General features: G+C 41.4%; 2 protein-coding genes across 3 annotated transcripts in view; both read left to right on the top strand.

Annotated features, from left to right (window-relative positions):
- LOC110984278 (E3 ubiquitin-protein ligase MIB2-like) overlaps window positions 1-23,487 on the top strand; it is a 44,474-nt gene that overhangs the window by 9,957 nt on the left and 11,030 nt on the right. For both annotated transcript variants that reach the window (XM_087147229.1, XM_087147230.1), the window contains exons 2-6: window positions 7,475-7,579; window positions 12,226-12,397; window positions 13,480-13,586; window positions 13,873-14,064; window positions 14,630-14,751. In XM_087147229.1, the coding sequence (XP_087003355.1) occupies window positions 7,475-7,579; window positions 12,226-12,397; window positions 13,480-13,586; window positions 13,873-14,064; window positions 14,630-14,751 (698 nt within the window). The remainder of the gene's footprint in view (window positions 1-7,474; window positions 7,580-12,225; window positions 12,398-13,479; window positions 13,587-13,872; window positions 14,065-14,629; window positions 14,752-23,487) is intronic.
- Window positions 18,108-23,328, top strand: LOC110984288 (uncharacterized). Its single transcript, XM_087147232.1, has 3 exons — window positions 18,108-21,385; window positions 21,525-21,737; window positions 21,829-23,328. The coding sequence occupies exons 1-3, from the start codon at window positions 20,631-20,633 to the stop codon at window positions 21,848-21,850; spliced, it is 990 nt and encodes a 329-aa protein (XP_087003358.1). The 5' UTR covers window positions 18,108-20,630; the 3' UTR covers window positions 21,851-23,328.

The following is a 23,487-nucleotide window of genomic DNA, read 5'->3' as shown; positions in this document are numbered from 1 at the left end:
AACTGCGCGTCCATCACCAAAAACACGTACATTGTCAGCGGTCCTGCGGTTTCGGCTTGACGTTTCATTTGAATTGCAATGTCCCCACCGCCGCCTAAAGGTCTACCCGATCTGTGGGCCGAGTTGTCGTCGGAACTGCGGAAGTCGAGCCAGAGACCGTACTTGTCTTTTAGATAGTCCGCCATATCTACCCCGGTTAAATTTAGGTCTTTCGCTACCGCGCGAGCCAATTCGGTGTCCGAGTCTCCAAAATACTTAGTGACTTCGTTCCAATGTTTTTGTGATGTGCGGATTATAAAATTTTTGCGGGTTCTTGATCGTCGGGTCTTTGAAGAGGATAAGTACTCCCTTTAAGCTCTTGATCCTTTGATCGACGCTGATGTTCCATAGCGTGTCTGACTTGTTTACCACCCGTTTATTCCACGAGTGAATCCGGTCGAATAGGTAATAAACGATCCCGTTGTGTTTGTTTCTCAGGGTTTGCGCCAAGTCTCGATAAGTAACGACTTCGTATTCTAAGGTCAGGTCCGAAATGGAATACTCCGCGGCTGTGTCTTACGGAGTAGACCACTTTGTCGTGGTCGTTAAAGGTCAGTTGGTAAGTTAGGGGCTCTTTGAAACCCGACGGATAGAAGGGCCGTGATCCGTCAACATCGGTGTGTCTAGTGGAATCGCGTGTCTGTTTTTAAAAGCGTCGGCAATCGCTTTATCCTTACCGTCGTTCGCAGCGGCATTAGCATCGCCAGCCCCTAGACGTATCTTGGCGACGTTTTCCCTTTCCAAACCAAAGTACGCCATGTTTTTAGTCTGCGACAGGGGTAGCCAGTTGTCCTTAAAATTGTGAAAGACGTCGGCGTCGTGGGAACTTACGATGTCCGTGCCTTGAAGATGCACTTTAATTTATGAAATCATGTTTCGAGCCACGTTGTTATGCACGGTCCACTTGACGTCCGATGCTCCGTCTAGATCGAGTTTAAAAGCGAGTTTGGCGGTGCCAGGGTACAACGACGTCGTCGGTGCCTAAGGCCGGGAATTTTACGTTTAACGTGTGACCCGCGGCTATGGTGCTCGGATTGTGGGTAATGGTGACTTCGCGTCTTTCGCCCTTGATCGCTCAAGGAACTTTAAGCCTGCGACTCGGGTTTAACTTTTTGGTATACATTACTTTTATATTATACGATTCTTAATTTACTGAAATATTTTAAACAGAAAAGAAAACGCGATTAAGGATATGCTGGCTGCGAAAAATAGATCTTCGTATTCCATTAGTTGACTTTGCTTTCTAAACGTTTCACTTTGGGACTCTAAAACCATATCACCGATGTGATCGATGTCTGCGCGTATATCACCCAGCATCTGCTGAATCTCCGTTTGATCGGTTTGAATTTCGATTAATTTGTTTTCAAGGTCCGAAAATTGGTTATTCATTTAATATAACTTATTTTAAAATATGGCTAGTGCTTTAATGATGGTCGGAGGAGCGATAGTAAACGCCTTGGCTCTCACGGGATCAAATTTTTTATTCAGCAGTTTAGCTAAAAGTAAGGTCGACGAAGAACGAAAGCGACACGACCTCGCGTTAGAACAACTGGCGCAAGCAAAACAAAACTGGGAACAAAACCGCGTACACATGTTAGACTTTTTCAACGAACGAATGCGACAAGAACGCGCGAGTCAGCAAACATTTGTAAAGGTGGACGAGGCCCTACGAGCTTACAGCGAATTGACCGGAAAAAGGTGTCACGCCGTTGACGGCTTTGGTGGGGTTTTTAGCTTATCGATTTGCGTAACTTTATTTTAAAATGGAGGAAACTTTTAAAAAACTATTTTACAGTCCGCAGGGCTATTGGTGAGGAGAAAGCGCGGTCGATCACCTACACGAGAAGACCGGTGCAGACAAATCGGTTATTAAAAGTTGGCTAAAAAGCAGGCCGTTTGGCAAATATATTTACCAAAACCAAATTACGTACCCAGACCAACAATGTTACAATCAGAATCGGTCGAATCAAATTACGCCCATCAAATGGACGTTTTGTACTTACCCTGGGACCGCGTTAAAAGAAAAACGTTTAAATGTGCCTAGACCGTGGTAGACGTCGGTTCGCGGTTTAAAGAAGCGGAACCGTTGACCAGCAAAACCGCCGAGCAAGTGAGTGAAGCGATAAAACAAATTTATAAAAGATCGCCCTTGACTTGGCCCAAATTCGTAATGGTTGACTCCGGATTTGAATTTAAAGGCGAGTTTAAAAAGTTAATGGTTAAACACGGGGTAGAAATTCAAGTTGGGGAACCTGGGGTACATTGATCTCAAGGAATCGTAGAAAGATTTAACCGTATTTTAGCTGAAAGGTTATTCGGTCATCAATACGCTCAAGAGATGTTAAACGTCGGTGAACGAAACGTGGAATGGGTGGAGCGTTTGCCCCAGGTCGTGAAATCTTTAAACGAGGAAAAAACGCGGTTAATCGATGCCGTGCCTGCAGAAGCCGTCAAATTAGCAAGCGGGGTAAAACAGTCACCGAGTGCACCTGTGAAAACGACCCAAAGAGAACTTCCTCCAAGTGTATTAGTTAGGTACCTCTATTACCCGGGCGAGCAAGAGGGCGGCACCGTCAGAAGGGCGACAGATCCGATCTGGTCAGTGGACGTTTATCAAATTGAAAAGCGCACCGGCCAATTTAAACGGGTGAAAGGCAAGAGGGTCAAAACGGTTCCCACTTTATACTACCTTTTAAAAGGGCCAAATAGGAGTTTCGTTAAAGAGGAACTTCAGGTCGTGCCCGAAGATACCGAATTACCGAATTAGCTTATTCCCGTAAGCCAACGTATCGATTCTGTTCGGTAATATGTACCGCTTTGTGTCTAAAGGTGACGGACTCAATTTATTTTGCGACACGGTGAACATCTGATGTTTGTCCGATCTAAATAATTGTTGTTTATTGAAATAAGAGACCCGGTCAAATAGGCACCTTTTGTACATCTCGTGAGTTAGGTTCTTTTGAGTTACCACTTTTGTGACCCCTTTTGCCTTCTTTAAACTTTGATCGACCGTCAGAATCCAATACATTTTCGGTCTAATGTAAACAGCTTCTAAAATTGTTTTACCACCAAATTCGTCTTTCATTTTACCGATGACTTTTTATTTTTGACGCTGTAAAGTCGATGATCGGTTTGGTAATTACTAAAGTCAAACAAATTGCGCTTTTCGTAGACAGTTAGGTAGACAGTTAAATCGTCAGAGCTGCGCTCGATCTGAACTAACAGAGAATCAGTGTCCGTGTAAAGTAAATTTACTTTTTCACCAAAAGTTGATTTTAGTTCGTTGTAGTAAAAATCGTACATCAACGTTTTTGAGATATCAAGAATACTTACACCGCAATAAATCGGTTTATTTAATTTTGTTTTGGTTCGGTACATCTCCACACACGAAAGCTCGCACTCCTCAAATGGCACCGTCGATTTATAATTCGGTTTATAGGTCCATTTTTTGTATTTGTCAGCATCTTGTACGTCCCCCAATAAATGACCGTCCATTCGATATCTGACATTTTCCATCGTCTTGCCAAAAACAGAATTATTCATCAATTTGAAAAAGTCTTTCTCAAAATCAGACTTGGCCAATATGCGTAATTTCTGTTTTTATCGATGTAGCTTTTCATCCACGGCTTTTGACGAAATTTCAATACTCGGTGAACTTCTTTGATCCACAACCCGATTTTGAGATATTTTTGCAATGTACGATAGTGAACCACGTATTTTTCTTTGGTGTTGAGAGTAGACACGAGTTTGTCTACCACTGCGCTCGCTTCTCCATTACCAATTAAATCCTGTTGGTAACTCGAAAACCATTCGTTTGGTACCAACATATTTTCGGGTGCAAGTGGAAAGTCATTATTTTGTCGTGGTGACGTTCCGGGTAATCCATAGTAATCTCAAACATGTAACCGTAGTCGTCAGTTAGTCGCAATTCTTGGATGTAATAGTACGTAAATTTTTCTAAGTCTGTTTCCCAGGTAAATTCACCTACGGGCAAATATTTGCTCATCGCCCAGCCGTATAAATTATTTGCGTCTAGATACATAATCTGTGACTCTGGCTTATTTGGGTCGTAGTCAGGTAGTTTTGGATTATTGGCCTTTGCATATCGTTTGGCTCCCACAGAAGAAATCCCGCCTCTTTTGGCCCTTTCAAAAAATATGTGTTGATCGATGTCTGTCAGTAGTTCCAATTGGACTCCCGAATGTTTTAATAAAGCGTCCCACGACAGGCCCGGTGACGTGTAATAGTTGGCTGGGTCAAGACCGTAGTTCTTCTTGCAGACTTTACGGAAGTTTCAAAAACAGCTGCTAGCAATAACACGTCCGTTTCCACGTATAGGTCGTGGTAGTCGCCTAGGTTTTTACAACCAAAAGCGTGCCATACTGTCTCTGCACGAAAGTATTCTTGCTCGGTTATTCCTCCCTGCTTCAGAGAGCTATAAAAAGCGTCTACCGATGGCAAATTTGTTTCTTGAAATCGATCAAATGAGTCTATATACTCATAGGGGTAAATTCCCTTATCCAGCAATAAATTTGTGTTTTCTGGGAACCTTTTGCAAAGTAAGTTAAAATCATCGGGTGAACAGTTTTTAACCAACCGATCTAAGGAAGCCGCCATGAAATGAAAGGAGTCTAAGAACCTGAGTTGGCCAAAGGAGAACGAGATGTAATTCTCGGTATTTTTAGCGATCAACTTGATTGATTGTCCGTTAAACTCGTGAGCGCCCTGCATAATCAAGTGCGCATCGTATTTCTCCAAGTTGTGTAAAATCACCGGAATGGCTGTTTGATAAGGCACGACTCTTAACTTGAGATTGCAATTGGCATGCGCTGGGCCTCGGTACTTACCCGTCACGTGACAGTGATCTCTGACCTTTCTAAATTTGTTGATTGGCTTTTTGCAGGTCATACATTTAAAGTCTTTGAAGCCGGCTTCGTTTGTGACACTGTTAGCGGCTTTTTCTTTTTTTTGTTTTTGGTTCGTTTGGTATTGGACACTGACACTGGGTACTGGAGGTTTTTCCAATAAGCTTTTCGCAGATCCAACACCTATTACAATTTTTGTAATTTTTTTGTAACTCGGGTGACCAAATCAACGGCTCTTTGTTTTTAAACTTTTCGTTTATTTTTTCTGCTTCCTGAGAAAGTGACCTTACAAAATTAACAGCCGCGTCATCACCTCTATAAATCTCGCGTGACGTGCATTCACCATCGCATCTGACGACCGCGTATGAGTATCCGCAAGGCTTATGAATCTGTGTTTTGGCCGTGCTCGCTCCGCTCGCTGTCGGCGGCAATTTTTCTAAAACAGACTCAAAATCGGCGTAAATGACAAAAGGCGCGTCTTGTTTGTTTTTATAATTTTTAAACTTGAGTATATTTTCACCTTCAGCCGGCAACTCGACTTTGGATGTCGGAACTTTTAACCCTTGACAATCTTCTTTGTGCCTGGTTAATTTTTCTTCCGTTTGGAAATGTGACATGCAATGGAAACACCAGTGTTTTTGGCCATCGTGATGATCGATATCACCCGTCAACCTAGAAAAAAATTTAATCCAACAGTAGTGACTCTTTTCACCTTTGTTAAAGTAAAGTAAATTGATCGGTTCTTCTGAACGCTTGCTTTTGTGAAGAATGTAAAGACCGTCTTTTTTGGTATAACCAAACACGTTAATTGCCAAATTATTTTGCGATTCGATACGTGGGATTTGTGAAATTGGTGTCGGAAAGCTTACGTTTGTAAAATTTAAACCGTCTGACGCCTTTGGCATGTAAGTCGATGTTCGCTCGTCATGTATTTTATATTTTGGATTAACTTCAATTTGACTTTTGACGTCGTCTGAAAATAACTTTAAAGCTGCCCGCAACGCCCATCGGATACATTCTTCATCTTTATTTTGGACGTTTATGATTGCTTTTTTGTCTCCCGATTCTTTAGGCAACGGAATGTAAGAAGAACCCACTGGATTATATTTAACCACGTTGATGTAAAAAGCGACGACCTTGTCAAAGATCCAACCCGAGCCTTTTTGTGTATGAGCCTCCGCCTCTTTTATTTGTTTTTCCCTCTGTTCAGCGAGTGCGTTTTTAACGTCGGCTTCATTTGCGACTGCATCGTTGTCGCTTGGAAAGGGAAATACACCAAATTCAGTTTTTTCTGGTTTTTCCAATCTAAACTGAACTTTGATATTTGTTTGCAATTTGTACGAACCAATTTCTTTTAGTTCTTCCAAAGCTTTTTTCTCGATGAAAGTTTTGTGAAAATCAAAAAAGTGGATGAGGTCGTATTCAAAGAAACGGGGTATTAACTCCCAATTGCGGAAGTTACCTTGGAAACGATTGATGCTTCTGAAATCTACTTCTGCGAGTTCCTCGGGCTGAGTGTAAGCTTTAATCGCATCGATAAAGTCCTCTTTGACATATCTTTTTTTGTTGGCAAAAGGAATGTTGTATTTTTTCACCGTTTCCAACAGCTGCCGATATGACTGACGCGGGAGATACCTAAATTGTTTTTGATATGACCGTATGGCTTCAATGAGCTCGGGTTTGGTGTGAGATTTACGGGTGATTGCCGGTAATGGAATGTCGTATCGCTTGACAAAATTTTCTAAAAACGCCTTCTTAAATCGATTAAAGGTCGTTAGTAGAGGTCGGTGCTGTGGGTTGCTCATGTCTCTATTTATATATAGGTTTCCAAAATTTTTCTCATTTTTTCTATCGACTTGGCTTGACATGTTTTTATATGTTGTTATTTTTATACATAGGTCATCTATTTAAGGCGGTTATATACATAGCACATTTTGCTTTGAACAGAGCTACGCTTTAAGTAGAGGTCACGAGTTCAGGCCGGAAAAGCGACGGGAAGTCCCTTTTTTGTTTGAGAATAATTGTTTGTGCAGGTCGGCGCACGTCACGAGTTGTTCACAGGAAAAGTGCGCCGGGGTCAAAAGGTGAGTGGGAATCCCCGGCGCGTGTGGTGGGTGAAAGAGGGGATTTTTGTTCAGAAGGTGTATATTTTACCCGGTGTTTTGGGGGGCTTATTTTGGGTCGGGTAGGTATCCAAGGGATTTTGGAAGTTGAGATTTTTAGGGGATTTCCCCGATTTTTTGAGTCGATGTACTACCCAGGGATTTTTGGTGAAAACGGTGGAAAAGGGGGTGTGGACCAGAACTGTTAGTTTCCTACTACTTAAGTTAACGCACAGGTAAAGTTTAAAATCTCTTAAATGCAAAGATTACGCGTGCTAAATAACACAGTGAGAGCAGAAACTGAACAGATTTTAACGGCTAGGTAATGAAAACCCCAACAGAATAAAAAAAGAAAAGTTACAATATTTTTGAGTCCTTCCTTATCCCTGCATTAAATTGAAGAATTCGCTACATTTAAGCCTTGTTTGCAGTTTTACTTAAACAAGGACCACTGAACTTTGTTTTCAGCCAAAGGTGTTTGCGTGAGATGGGATTCGGGCAAGGTAGCTAACTATCGCGCTGGAGGAGCCAGTGGCAAGTTTGATCTACGGATTTATGACAATGCCCAGTTAGGTATGTTAAGCTTTATTTTCAATGTCCACCATACAGCTTCTCGTCAGAGTCCTTAAATCCTATTTGTACAGAGAAGAACAAATGGGTGGATTCACGCCCAGATGTTTTGTCTAATACTGAAATCATGAATACTGTAAAGTCGGGAAGTGGAAGAAAAGTCTTTTTGATCCGTAATCTGTGTTTCAGAAACTTTACCAGTGTAAATGCAGTTTATCGGTGAAATTCAGCATTCAATTGTAATATCAATGTCAAATGGGAAGATGTCGGCAGGAATTATTCTGGGCCCTTCTTTACTCCCCATGCAATAAATAAATCCCATAAACTGTGCTTTGTAGTCAATTTGCAAGTTGTGCCAAGGAATTAGGACCTACTGTTGTCCTCGCTTATTTTGGAGATGCTTGTATTGAAATATCCTTCCGCTGTGTGGTTGCTACTGTTTCGTAAGTTCGACATTGAACATAAATACTGGTATGCAATAATTAACTACGTGCGACGTTGATCATAAACTCGGTTCCTGGTTTTGGTGGTTTGTTTGTTTGGTTTTGTTCGCTGATTTCCAAGACTGCCTTATGAAGCAGTTTTGTATTTGTATCCATTGCCAGATCGAAATGCTTCATATTACGTCTGTAGTTTTCTGTTACGTGCTGCATGGTTGAAGCCATATATTTCGTCATCTTTGCTTTTCCACGAAAACACTTACATTCGTAATGCTATTTATAATAATTAACCGTGATTGTTATGAATAGTTGGCTCATTATAAGCATCGTCGAACATCACTGCGTGAAATCGTACTTGTCATTCGTCGTACGGAAAAAGATCAGGGTTCCCCTCATCAGTGGATGTTGGATTTCACCAGTTCCAGTTTTGCCGTAGAGGGTGGGTGGATTAAAAATTACTTTCTTCTTGGAAATGTAATTGCGAATAGTTCGCCATTGATCTAAACTAGACTATGGACGCATACGACTGACCTCATCGTTTTTAGTAAATTGTTAGAAATGTCGCAACTCTGGCAAACCTTTTGATATGTCTTACACAGTATAATTGTACGTAGGTCTGAATAAGTGACTTGTTGTCAAGTCTATTCGTATCCTGGTGGCGCTGACCCCTTAAACCGTGAAATCCCAACTTCTTTATTGTTATCACAAAACTTGTTTTGCACAAATAAGCCAAAATAAACATTAGTGTATAAAGTGTACACTTAGCAACATGTACCGTATTTCTTCTAAATGGAATAGAAATGAAGTTAGTTCAATAACTCCGATAATCAAGGGGAATTGGGGAGGGGTGAAAAGTATTGGTATCACAATCACTAATAGGAAATAACACGTTGACAACTTTGATCATTAACTATCAGTTGCTTTAGTATGTATGTCTAGCGCCTGTGCATCATAGTACGAATAAAAAGTGGTTACATGGTTAGTTGAACTGGAATGGGTTGTCATGATGGCTTCGTCAGTATCCTCGAAGTGGTTTGGACTGTGTATTAAAAACGTGGCCGCCACACCCTGTTCAATATGGGCGTTTCACAATAGTGCCCCTCCAAGCTTTTGCAAAAGCGTTTACCAATCACAGTGCGCGAAATCTGTCGACCCAGACGCGCATTGGGTCGACATTGGGTCAACGCGTTGCAAGCTCCTGGAGGCGCACTATTGTGAATCGCCTGTGTTATGTCATTTTCTTTTTCGTTCATAAGAAATATCACCTAAACTTTTAGAAAACAAATTTTGTGTTTTCCAATTTTCCATCTATATAATTCAAGATAATGCATCAAAGTCTTGCACATTATCGACGCGCGTAAAACATGAAAAATCATAGTTAGAAAAATTATTGATTATAAACATTTGGGGGGCACACTTTTTTGCCAAAGGTTTCATGTTTTCTGTCACAAGGTATAGATATGTATAAGCAAGGGGCTTTTTGTGTTTAGTGAACTCAGAATTTTAATTTCGGACTAATTCTCACGCCTAGTGATATGTACAGTTTTTATGGAGCTGTGACGTATGAACTAAGCTTTAAGCTTACTGATTTTTACAAGCCTAAATACTAAAATTCTGAAACGATGTCCCAAAGAGAAGTGTCCAAGCCTTTACTCAAGATACACTGGTCCCCAGAATAATGCAGAATAACGTCCTATCCAGTCGAATATCACGGTACTCGTCTAATAGCAAAAAAAAAAGAAAAAAAGAAAAAAAAAGAATGTGGCTTTATCACAAACTTTATCACAAACTAAGATTAACAATCTCACTGACTACAAAATATGCAACACACTGTATAGTGGATGGCATTAATTAAACATGTAAACTGAAGAAGTCTCATATATGAGGGCAATATTAATCGTACTTAACGGTTAGAAGAACGTTGGAATTAACAGTTTAGACAAAAATCTTGCACATTGTGCAACAATTCAGAAAGAAACACCTGTTACCATTAGTTTGTAGGGTAAAAGACAAGTGGAACTGGGAGATAAAACATTTCCAAATATAGCAATATTATTTAATATGATATACCATCAACTATTGACAATTAATAATTGTTATTAATAATTTTTGGTCTGCGCTTTTCATGATGGTCACCTTATATAACTGATGTTTTAATTGTGAATTATTAATATTGTGATTCTATTCCCGATAACCAAGGGGTTGAAAGGATTACTTCGAGGGAAAGGAATGTTGTTGACGGATTGTCATATTACTTTGAGGAACGAATTAAAAAAGAAACTCTTCTGCCAAACCTTTTCTCCGTCTGTCCCCATTGGGCCTCAGTAAAAAGCTGAATAACCTACCTAATTTGTATTCTTGATATCTGGGTTGTAATCTATAATATAAAAACAGGATTTAGAGCTTCCAGTGATCCTCTTCTTGTGCTTCCCAGTTCCTTTTGGTAGGTTATCTCCATGTGCGTCAACTGCTTCACAAAGATGTAGGGAGGACAATGACGCAAGAATAAAAAAACGTTGAACCCTTCTTTTTGGCTGTGAAAAGTTTGAAACTGAACCCCTTTTATTGCTGATGGTTATTAAAGTATGCTGAATACCATTGCTGTTGCCCCTCCAAGGACATAACTATGTCCCTTTCATTAGCCTATTAGCCTATTATTTTGGAGTGTGGCAGACACTCCAAAAATGTTCAGACTTAAGTACTAATGACTGAAATGCATTCGTCACTATCACTGACGAACGGGAAAACAATTTTAACAAGCCATAAATATACCAATATGAACACATATTATAAAATGTACATCAATATAAATATCGACCTCTGTAAACAGTCATATGGGTCACCCTCCCTTCCCCCCTCCCCACTTTTCAAATTTCCATGGCTGGGCAAGTCATCCCCACCCCATGATTCCCCATTCCCATCTGCCAACAAATTTACGCCACTACATTGGTCATTTAAACTAGAAGGTGTTGAAAAATTATTCCCAAACTAATCGAAGAAACGAACAGTGCATATTGATTTCGAAAATGAAGTTATAATAATTTTGCAGCGGACGAAGAAACTTTTCGCTAGGCAACCGAAACGCAGATGGTCACTAAATAATTATTTCGAGGGAACGAAATATATCGAGACAACGAAATAAATAAAATGTGTCCCTTGCGGGCTCCCTTTAGGAGTGTGGGCTTAATATGGCATGATTCGTTAGTGATTGCATAGGAGTTTATGCAACAAAAATATGTAGTTATTACGAAAGCCCTGGAGTGCCATTTTCAAAAAGTAAAGTATACTTTTTCAACTCCGTTTTACTAGAAATATCTTTTCCAAAGTTGGTTTGTTCGAGACATATGTTCTGCAGTTCATTCGCATGAGATCTGTCATTAAAAATATTGTTTCAATATTGAAACAAATCGTTTTTACGAGATATATTTTTAATGAAGACTGTTTTTATGAGATATACATGTACTTTGTCAGATTTCATTTTCAGTAGATATATGTTTTCACGTTTGAATTTATTTCTTGCCAAAATAACCCTCATAAGTACAACTCATTAAAACGACCTTCAAAAAATAGGCCCATCTCCTAAAAACGAAGTTGGAAAATATTCCTCGTAACAGTTATTTGTTTCCAAAAATAAAAATAATATGTGTAAATGTACATCTCAAAACAACGAAGTAAAGGTATAAAGTCTTCAATAAACGAACTTTGCAAAAAACAGATCTCACAAAAACAAAGTTTGAAAAATACGCTTCATTAAAACGAACTTCGGAAAAATATATACTTTATGAAAAAGAACTTTCAAAAGATTCCCCGAGGAGCGATTTTGACGGATACGCAACGCTTGGCGCAAGTGTTGACGCGCATATGGAAAGGGGCCATAATGCGACCAAGGGCTACTGTCAAATCTCGGCTTCATTTCAGAGGAGGCACTGTCTTTCTCACGACCCATTTTAAGGCTCTTAGTAGAAGAGCTAGTAGAACTTGGTAACATTCTTTGAATTTTTTTCTATGAAGTGGTTAATTCCCGAGCAGGAGTCCAAGTCGGAGTCTTGGTAGAACGAGACCAAGTCAGAGTCTTTATAGAACAAGTCCAGGTTAGAGTCTGAGGCCTTCAAAGAAGTGGACTGTGGCCAGATCGAAGGTATTCGTTCAATTCGTTCGGGCATAAAACAATGCATTTTACTGAATCTTCCATTGTAATCCTGGACACAGGAGTGAAGCATCCCAACATCATTTGTGATGGCTGTGGTGAGGAAGGTGTTGTGGGAATCCGCTGGAAATGTCTGGAGTGTCATGACTTTGACTTGTGTCATGGCTGCTATAACAAAGGAAAGCACAACTTGAAGCATCGGTTCAGCAGGATCGAAGCCAGTGCAGTACCGGGGTAATTGCACCGTCAATTCAGTTCCACAACTCCCGTCATGTAGAGTGGCATATCCAGCAAGGAGAGGGGCAGGGGAGCGACTTTCCCTGGAGACATGTTGCCATTTAAGCGGGGGTGGGATTCTTTCACGGATTTAAAAAAAAAAGAATATTCGTGTTCGGAAATAATTTCCATTCCCCAAACCCAAGACCTGGATACGCCACTGCTGTCACACCCGAACTGGCATTATAAAGGCCCCTTTGTTTCAAAATAGCATGACCTTTAACCCTTCAATTACAGTACTTACCCTGCAGGGCAAAAATTCCGCGTTCTGTGCCAAGAATTTGAATAGCAATATTGTACCTTTAACTGTTTTGTTTGTCTTGAAATGTATAAATCAACCTCAAGGTGGTGTTCTGAACCTGTCTGATGGTTACTTTCCTTCCAGAAGCTGGGAAAAAATGTAGACCCACCCCTCTGAATGGATACAAAAAGTGACACGACACAAAATATTCCATCTTTAAGGCCCCACCAAAAGTTTGCCTACCCCCCAAAAAATAGTTTCTAGATCCCCCTATTTTGGAAGATCACAAATTTCTGTACCCTAGACAAAATTTCCTCAACACATAAATTTTGACTTTAAATGTAAACATTTTTGAAATTGCGAACGAGGAAGAATGTTAGGGGAGCTTAAACCAAATGAAGATAGTGCATGTCCATAAAATTTCCCTTGAATGGTTAATGAAGCCCTAGAGAAAACCACAAGACAAAGCAATACGTATACAGCAGCACATACCCATGCGAAGCTGCAGCGCACAGTCTTGTGCGAACCAGTAAATGCACTCAAACCAGTTAAAACGCCCTCCTCTATCACGTGATCAGCTCAACGAAGGTTGAAGTAATGCTTGCTAATTTGGCGCAACCTCGAGGCTATCAGGTAGTGGAGTCAGGCAAAAGTCATCACCAATTATGATCATACAGTATATTCCATACTCTCTACAAGTAAAGCGACATTTCAAAACCTTTGCAGGTCACTGGGAGCAAACCTATACTGTTGACAGCTATTTCAGGATAAGTTTACTGGTTAATTCATTTTTCTCCAGGACTGAGATGCCCTCTCGATTAAAAGCCATGAAATGCCGTTCTATGGGCATTTTTCCAGGTGCCCGAGTGGTGCGGGGGCCTGATTGGAAATGGGCTGATCAAGATGGTAAGGGAATATCAGAATGCACAAAATGCTTTCTAGAAACTGCATTTGTCTTAAACTCAACAATTTGTTTTAATTTTAAAAGTAAAAGATAAATTGGTCAGCTAGACTGGAGCATCCTGCATTCGAGCATGCACGAGCAGTAAAACTTGCTCAAAAGTCAGGCAAATTTGAAACTGCAACTTGCAGGCATTTTAAACGGCATTACAATGACATTCTTTAATTGAGCATCATACAGAATTGTTTGTTTTATTCTTTGCCCCCCCTCGACTAACATGGCCTTTGATAGGAGGGGAAGGAAAAATTGGTACTGTGAAGGACTTGGACGACGGGGAGGGAACTTATCGTTCTTGGGTCACTGTGCAGTGGCCCAATGGGTCAACTAACTCGTACCGGCGGGGCGACGAAGGCAAATTGGATGTCCAGTACACGGTGGAAGAGACTGCTGGAGAGTTTTACATTGATCATCTCCCATGTCTTGGTAAGGTGGTCCAATTGTCATGGACAAGAACATTGTAGGGGAAAGGAAAATGGTCCTCTATCTCTATGCCATGAATAAATCTGTACACGGCCACTGCATAGCAATTACTCCCTGTTCCCGAATAGCACATCAAGATTTTCTGATTACTGTTTTTTATGTATTATATCATTCATTCTGGTGACCTAATGAAGCCAAACATCTCTCAACGCACCCATGGTGCTGTACTTTGATGGGCTGAAAGAAAGCAAAGACAATGACAATATGTTTTGGACATGGGAGGAAAACCCCAGATAATATCCCGTGGAAAATTGACAGAATCAGACATCACTTTATACGTTTTGCAGTTTTAACTTGATTTTTTTTTAAGAAAAAAAAACGTCGTGTGGCTTTGAAGTGCACATCCGCGCAATTTTTGTTAAGCCAAATGTCCCGTATGGATGGAAGTAATATTGTCGCAAGAGTACCTGTTAGCTGTCCCAAATCAGATGATGTCACGTGACTAAATGTCTTCTATGCCAAAACAACGCCCAACTACAAATAATCAGTTTTTTTCGCAATTATACAGATGCAGATAACATCCGCCCTTACTTGGATTCTGGAGACAAGGTCCGCTTGTTAGAATTGGATTTAGCAGAGCTCAAGGGCATGCAAATGGAAAGGTGTGGATGGAACGAAGAAATAAATGACGTAAGTTGAACTCCTAACTTTGATACCGGTGCAGTGACGAAAGCAATAATTGTTGAGGTGACAATGACTGTACGTCGCAAATTAAACCAAACCAAGTCACGTTTAACCAAACTAATAGAATCTTCAATGTCTCAGCTCTATGATTAAATAATAGAGCAGGAGCCCAGGGGTGTCAGCCTGGGATATATATGTATTGCCTTACCTTTTTCGAAGAACTTGTGTGCGTTTTATGTTTTAATCAAAGACCCATTGATAATCGCCATCCACATGGGGTGAATGGAATATCCTGAACGACAACATTTCCCTTTTTTATACTGCCGCAGCATTTAGTGTCACCTCTTTATAGACCGGGAGCCTAGGGGTATCAGCCTAGCTGAAAAGCTAACCAATTGCTAGTTACATGATGGTATGCTAATAATACCATTATAAAGGATCTGGACGTCTGCCGGGTCAGCCATGGTGGAGGTGAGAGAAAAGGGCAGTTTAGTGGACTAAACATATCCGCTAGCTCAACCTAATTTCCTAAAATCTATGTCGATCCAAGCATTCCCAACTCCGGGTCCATGCGGTGCTATTGACAGACAGTTTTAGTGGTGGTGGGGGGGGGAGTGGGGGTCTGACAGACGTCCATGACTGGTACGCCAGAAGTGAGCTAGATCAACAATTTAGCTAACCGGGTGAAAGTTATTGTAAAATGTAGACTGTGATCCTCTTTATCCATATTCACAGCTGACAGACATTTTTAGTGGTGGGTTACCCTCAACAGACACCCCAACGCCCGAAGTGAGCTAGATAAACAATTTAGCTAACCGGGTGAAAGTTGTTGTAAGATGTGGAGTATGACCCGCTTTATTCATATTCACATCTGACAGACATTTTCGATGGTGGGTTACTACTAACAGACACTTCTACTTCCAAAATTGAGCTGATCAGCTAATTAGGCCTACAACTGTTGAAACCTACCACACATTGTCCAGTATTACCACTTATGTTTGTAGTAATAACAATTGAAAGACATTGTGTGTGGTAGGATACCTCTGTAAGACACTTCTTATTCCTCCCTATTCCTGTTGAAACAATCACCCCATTCGGGTCAAATTCGACCCTTTGAAGGTCATATTTTGAGTCAGAAAGGGCCAGGGTCCCTTTGACATTTTTTCCGGCTCAATCTGACTCTGGACGTTTTTTTAACATTGTATGGACATGGTATGAATATACGTTGTGGTATATTATCTACTTTGCAGTCTTAGGAGTACTGAATAACAAACTCACAAATTTACAAATTCATGCTCTCTTTCCATTATTGTGTTTGGCATTCTATTGAACATTGTTCCATAATCATTTTCTTGATGATTGTGCATGATTCCTTTGTATCCTGTGTTTTTATTGTTTGTGTATCTTCTGTGCTTTTTTCTTGAGCTACAGTGTATAGGGGCCTATTAAATCTGACGGTCCTTGCTTTGCTCTTTGTTGTAAACGTACTTGCAAGTAATAATTAAAAACTGATAAGTCGACCTTTTTCACAATATGAATGCCAGATAAAAGTGAACAAAAGTTTGCGGAATCAAATACGCGGTCTGTGGGGGAAATTCTTAAGTTTCTCAATGACACTGTTGCATTCAATTGTTAAAAATATTTTGTTAAGCATTACTCGCATGCTGTTAGTTTCTTAAATGCCTTAGAATCCTATAAATAAGACTCAGATTACTTACTTCTTTAAACTGAAAGAGGATGTTAGAGACCTTTCTCTTTAGTGTGTGAAAGAGCCTGCACACCTCGTCCCCAGAGTGCCCATGTGTAATTGGATGTGCTGGAATGTCTGCTGTGCGTTCCGTAGGCTGTACAGGCAGCCATCTTCTTAGCCATGCTGTCCTTGAGACACTGCTGACTTGTTGCCCCCCATTTCGGTAAGAAACATAGTCCTTTTTGTGAACATGGTTCGAAGCACTTTGGATGAGGTATTTTAAACTATCTGTCCATATCTACGGAGGTTTCAGTACATCTTTGAGAAGATCATCATTCCAGATCCAGTGACTGTATACCTACACATGAACAAAAACAAAGCTATGTTCATGGTATGCTTTTGTGCTTATGCAGAATTAGTTCGTATGTAAATTGAGGTCTTATACAAATTTGAGTAAACGATATAACAGGTTGACTTGTTCGATTTGAAAGTACATGTACATTACAGAAGAATACTAAAAATGCTAAATACTTGCTGAAATTGAATGCATGATTTTGACTTGTAAATGCCAGCGAGAAAGATCATTGTTTAAAAAGGAGTTTGAATGGGCATTGTGTAAAGTAGAATTACTTGGGGCTGAAGTTAGCTGGGAAACCTGTATTTAAGTGATATAGTCTGTACATTGTGGGAATTTAGCCTTTGGGATGCAAACGGGATGTGTTAAATAATTATTGAAAAACCAGCTGAACATAAACCTAAGCTGCCTGTTTCTCTACATAAAAATTAATTTAAAGTGGGTAGACTTAAATGAAACAATGTGTTTTTCACAAACTCCTTGCATTTTGTGTTTCCCTTTGTACGTGTCAGTTATTATTTTTGTAGTTGTATGTTATTTTTTCCAGAAAAGACTGATGGCCATGTAATTACATGTAGATTGAGCAAATTGCTTTGAAGATGGACCCGCAGCTATCACAATCAGTCGACCAGGGATCTGCTATATATTCTGGATGTCAACTGGAGTCAACTGCTGAAGATGCCAAGTCATAAAAACATTTAACGAAGCAACGTGGGCAAAAGTACCAAATGCCGCTAAAATCTGCAAAGACCTGGCTTCTGACAAATATGGTAATGCTACACAAAGAATCTTAGCAGCTCAAAACTAGGACCCTCCCCTGGGATACCATTCATCCTGCCAGAAGAAGTTTACAGTAGTAAAAAGAAGGAAGTCAGCCGAACTGCTGCACGATCTCCCCGCCGAGAAAAAGACAAAAGTTGACACAAGACAGACAAGCTGCTTGCCAAAGTCGGGTGAACGAGGATTGCTGAAGCGTGAATGCATATTCTGTGTAAAAACACGCAAGAAAAGACCTGGCGCAGAAGAACCACTGCTAAAGGTGGCAACAACCTTTGGTACAGAATCACTACGCAAAAGGTCACAACACACGAAGAACGAAAGAATCCTGAGCCTACTTAGAACTGAAGTTGACCTTGTGGCGAAGGAAGCTGTATACCATAAATCATGTCGTGCAGAATTTGACTTAGAAGCCAACTGTGATGCAACTCCAAAACCAGCGACGGAATCAAGAAATTACTTTCACAAAATTGCCTTTGAGGCAATCTGCTCCTACATTGAAGAGGATGTTGTAAAGAACCGTCGATCAGTTTTAATTCGGCACTGGTGGGGATGAGGCTGATATTCAATTCTACACAAGTCAAAATCTGCTTCGGAAAGTAACAGACAAGTTTGGAGAAGGAATACGGGTGGTTCTCGCTGATCAGAGAAAGGGAAATTTCATCTGCAATTCAGCCATGACTGACGAAGATGCAAGGGCTAACCTCTCTGACGACTCTGAACGGCGTAAAGAAGATGACAAACTCAGATGGGCTGCACTTCACCTCCGTGCACAGATAATGAAGCTGGCAAAGACACAGACACCAAGTCCAGCTACGGTTCAAAACCTGATGGAGTCTGCCCGAGAAGTACCACCTCAGTTGGCCTTACTTTATAGACATCTTCTGAGTGGCTTGGTGACTCCATCTGGCAGTGATGCCCAGGAAGCAATTGAGAGGAAGCTGACTGCTATGGCATCTGATGCCATTTACAGTGTCACACGTGGAGCAGTTAGGCCATCGAAGCATACCATGATTGGCCTCAGCCTCTCCTCACTGACCGGATCAAAACTCACTTTGATGATCCTGAACAGGGCAGGGCACTGTACCAATTACAGTGAGGTTAAAGGACTGGAAACAGAATTTGCATACACATTAGAGTTTTACCTACGTGATACTACTGATGGTATCCACTTAAATCCAGATTTGGCCACTGTACCGTATGGGCTAACAACGACGCAACCGTTGAAACTCTTGACGTAAAGATACCCTCCATGCAACAGTTGGACACACGTACCAGAATGTGTTAGAGACAAATTGTAATCAACCAATCCGCTCACAGTCCACGGATTTTCGAGGAGAAAGAAATCGGTGACCATTCCAGGGGCAGGAACGGGAGTTCTTTCATCTTTCGTCTTCAGTAATGCAGTGTCTCTCACAGCCATGGGGAACCTGAAACTTCGAGCCCTGGACCTGTATTGGATGTGGAGGCTGGACTATGGGAAGACTCCACTGTACCATGGGTTCATCAGCAGATATATTAAGGATGTTCTGCCAGTCAAGCAAATCTCATACGTGGATCCAATATCCAGATCTCCGACGAATAATGATGTTGTACGAGAAACGATGGTTCGAAGCATGAACGTTGCGCACGAAACTGGCCAAAGGTATGGAGTAGTGACGTACGACCTAGCAGTTGCTCTGAAGGTCTATTCGATCTAAACTGTGGAAAGTCCACTATTTGACAAGCTTCTGATCACGCTTGGCAGTTTCCACATTGGACCTGCTTTTTACGGAGCAGTCGGTACCATGATAAGCGACAGTGGGATCGAACATATCCTTTCAGAAGCAGACGTACTAGCCGAAGGATCCGTCATGGGCTTTACTAAAGGCAAATTCTACAACCGCTGCACAAGAATTCATGAGTTAGTCGCCAATGAAATGGAACGGAAGATGTACCAACGATTCCTCAACACCCTATCAGTGGAGGAACTCCAGTATCTCAGAGTGGTGTGGAACACCAATCCCATCTGACCCTAGCCAGGTTGAGTTTAATCTCATGGATTCAGTCATTCTACAACATCTTCAAAAATATGAGCAGTTCTTTCAAGATGTCCCGAGAGGAAGTTTGCAGCTCACAGCTCACTTCTGGGGTTTTTATGTCTTCATCATTAACCGACTCCATAGAAAATTTCAGCGAAGTGTGAAGACAAATGATTTCAGTGCCTTCATTGATGTTATCCCGGCAATGTCGGACACATTCTTCGCTCTAAACCGGCCCAACTATCCAAGATGGGGCACACTCTTCCATCAGAAGCTAACATCAGCAGAGCCAGAGATTTGTGAGATCTTAGAGAGAGGGGCATTTTTATGAGACGCACGGCAAAGGATTATAGTCGGTCAGCAGTGGACCTGTCCTTAAAGCAGTCAGTGAACCGCGATGCAGCTTCAGAGATAAGGGGAATCGTCGCCTTTCGGAACTCAGAAAGCGCCATGCGCAGATGGTCCGTGACAATGGCACAGAGGGCAATGGAAGTGACAGAGCTGAGAGCTTATGCTGGTCTTGAGGTTGGAGAAACTGCAGCCGTTCAGAATCAACCATCTCGAATAAGGAAGGACAACCAGCAGATGGCCGCTCTGAATGACAAGCTGGACGAATTTTGTAATCCGTTTTCAGAAGACACTTCTTGTGACTCGCTGGTGAAAATCGCAACTGGTCGAGCTGCATCCAAGACTACTGAGACCTACCTGCTGAATACACTCCAACGAGGCAAGGAATTAAGGTCACAGTTTTAGTGACAACAATCGATTTTTGAAGGCAGTGAAGAGAGTAAAAGTAAAAAACTTCGCATCAGAAAATATGCAGAAAAAGGCCCAGGTGCCAGCTGCTGAAATGGCCAAGAACAGTGCTGAAAGCCTGCGGGATGTCTTCGTCCGTATGATTGTGGTGATGGCCAAAAATGGAAATCTTGACCTTCGCAACGTTCTCGCCCACCCCATCACAGAGTATCCGTTATCACTGTGAAAACAGACAAATCAGCATTGCTACGTAAGCTTGAGACATTGCAGACGGATTCTATCACAGATGACAATCTGCCCCGAAGTTACCTCCAGTTATATGACGGGGGCCTCCTTCGCCATACGACATTGGCTCAAACAAACATGGGCGCATCATTGGCATCAATATCTCCGTCTCTGCGCTCAACTATTTGCATCGGACAGGCGACAGAGGTGCATGTTTGTTTTGACAAATTCCAATAAAGACGGCGAAAGGAAACTGAGAGGGGCACAAGACACTGCTTACAACATAACAGGTCCGCAACAAATCCTACGACAAAGTGGACAGAGGATGCTGAGTAATGGGCTCTTCAAAAATGAGCTTGAAAAATTCCTCCTTGAAGAATGGGGAAAGGACCATTATTGGAACTTTTTCAACGGAAAGATGCCGTTTGCATTCTATGGAGGCGAGTGTTGCCAGTATGTAGCAGATGAGGAGAGCAGGTGTGTTTGTGTCACAAAGCCACTGCATCTACAGGGTGACCACGACGAAGCGGATACCCTGATCGCTTTCCATGCGGTGAGTGCTCCTGCAGGATACATCACTGTACGGGCATCAGACAAAGATGTGCTTGTGATTCTGATTGGGACATTTGGAAATCAACGAGCGGAAGTACGCTCCATGACCAAAATTGTTATGGATGGTGGTCAGGGAAACAAGAGAAGATACATCAACGTATCCAACATTGCTGACATACTTGATGAATGTAAGCCAGGCCTCGCAGCAGCACTCGTAGGGTACCATGCCTTCACTGGATGTGATTTTACGTCAGCGTTTTTCAGGTAAGGCTTGAGACAAGGTATGATGCAGGAATGAAACCACTGTATAAACCAAAGCTGCTTCATGTAGCTCATTTCCCTACAATGCAAATCTCATTTCAAAATAATACTTGTACTATTTTTTCTTTTGCAATTCTTTCAGGAAAGGCAAGGTAGAAGCCTTTGACATTGTTGAGAAAGACAAGTCTGGACGTTATCTGGACCTCTTCATCACGATGCGTGATCCTTACAGCAGTGCTGATCTGGATGTGGCTTCCAGTTTCGTATGCAGCTTGTATGCTCAGGGGAAGGCAAAAGATGTCAATGAAGCTCGCTACAACAAACTGATACAGAAATTCCTGGCAAAATTGACCCGGTAAGTTAGCAAGTGAGTGGGGAACCGTGTAAATGTTGATGATGTAGAGTATTGCCTTTTCTTCTCGTAATAGGAACCTCTTTTATTTCAGAACACTCCTCTCACAAATCTGAAGAAGATCGACGGTGCACTTTTGTCACCATCAAGAAGAAGCTTTCATACGCATCTCCACAGGGCCCACTATGTTACCATATTGTGGAGCCGTGCTTCATCACCCTACCCAGCGGATGGTGTACGCCCACTGGAATATGGCTGGTACAGGAAAAATGACATCCTTCAACCTGTTTGGTTCCAAGGACCAGCATTACCAGATACCTTTCTCAGAGCAAACTCGAAAGAGGAATATGACGTGATTGAGGGAAGAGATACCGAGTCAGAAGAAGATTCTGATGAGTTGGCCACTAAGTCTGACATGTTTGAAAGTGAGCTGAGTGATTCTGGGGATGAACCACGGCCTCAAGACTCCAACTCAGACTTGGATGGCAACTGACTTCCACAATTTTCCAGGACGCTTTCCACTAGTCAGTGCTTGAAGGGAATTCATACTTTATCATTCTCACAGTGAAGCCATTAAATTTTAGTTTAGGTCTGATCTGTGCTCTTCTCAAGTGAATAATGAATGAGAGCTCCTACCTGGGAATCCACCCTTTCGAATGGAGTAGAGTCTTGCAAGTCTTCCCTTCACGCATGTTAATGCACATGTACTTGAATGAGTTCCATCTAAAAATCATCCAATTTGTTGTGTTGTGATCAAACTTAAATAATACATGTACCCGTTCAGTTGACATTTGAAGTTTGGCTGAAACACTGGCCCATGTTGAAAGATATCACGAGGTAGTCATGTGAAGACACATGTATGTGAACATTTGTAACTTTTAGTGATTCGAAACAGGCATGCCTGAAAATCATGTATTCTGTATTCGTTGGTTATTTGTTATAAAAACAAGTAGTTAGTGTGCTGTTAAGTGAATAGTCAATTGTGTTAGGGGATCAAGCTCACTGTGTCAGTAAGGTTAATAGGGGTGTCTGTCGGGCCTATCCCAACACAAAAAGGTCTGCCAATTGTAGGTATAGATATGGGGTCTATAATACATATTTTGAAGCAGGTTGATTTCGATTGGCCACGTTGTTGATCTAGCAGTGATTGAGATGGAGGTACATGTATAAGGCGTGTCTGTCAGAGTTATCCCACCACAAAAAAAATGCAATTGTAATTATAGACGTAAGTGATCATATTGGACAATATGTGGTAGGTTTCAACATGTGAGCTGTTCGAATCAGCTGATTTAGCTCACTTTAGGAGTGTTTGTAGACACCGAAAATGCCTGTCAGCTGTGATATGAATAAACCGGGTCATACTCTACATTTTGCAATATTTCATACAGTTAGCAACATTGTTGATCTAGCTGACTTTGGGCATTGGGTGTCTGTTGGGGGTAACCCACCACTAAAAATGTCTGTCAAATGTGAATATGAATAAAGTGGGTCATATTTCACATATTCCGACAACTTTTATCCGGTTAGCAACATTGTTGATCTAGCTAACTTCGGGCGTTGGGGTGTCTGTTGAGGGTAACCCACCACTAAAAATGTCTGTCAGATGTGAATATGGATAAGGCGGGTCATACTCCACATCTATCAACAACTTTCATCCGGTTAGCTAAATTGTTCATCTAGCTCACTTTGGTCGTTGGGGTGTCTGTTGGGGGTAACCCACCTCTAAAAATGTCTGTCAGTTGTGAATATGAAT

This window comes from Acanthaster planci, linkage group LG16 (genome assembly GCF_054643075.1).
Source record: "Acanthaster planci isolate LZ-2023a linkage group LG16, COTS_SCS, whole genome shotgun sequence".
Taxonomy (NCBI): Eukaryota; Metazoa; Echinodermata; class Asteroidea; order Valvatida; family Acanthasteridae; genus Acanthaster; species Acanthaster planci.
The sequence above is the reverse complement of the archived record's forward strand: the minus strand, read 5'-3'. Positions and strand labels throughout refer to the sequence as shown.

Coding starts and splice junctions, on each gene's coding strand:
- LOC110984288 (XM_087147232.1), top strand. CDS start 20,631: ATGACAATCTGCCCCGAAGTTACCTCCAGTTATATGACGGGGGCCTCC. Junction 21,386..21,524: donor TTTACGTCAGCGTTTTTCAG/GTAAGGCTTGAG, acceptor CAATTCTTTCAG/GAAAGGCAAGGTAGAAGCCT. Junction 21,738..21,828: donor TTCCTGGCAAAATTGACCCG/GTAAGTTAGCAA, acceptor CTTTTATTTCAG/AACACTCCTCTCACAAATCT.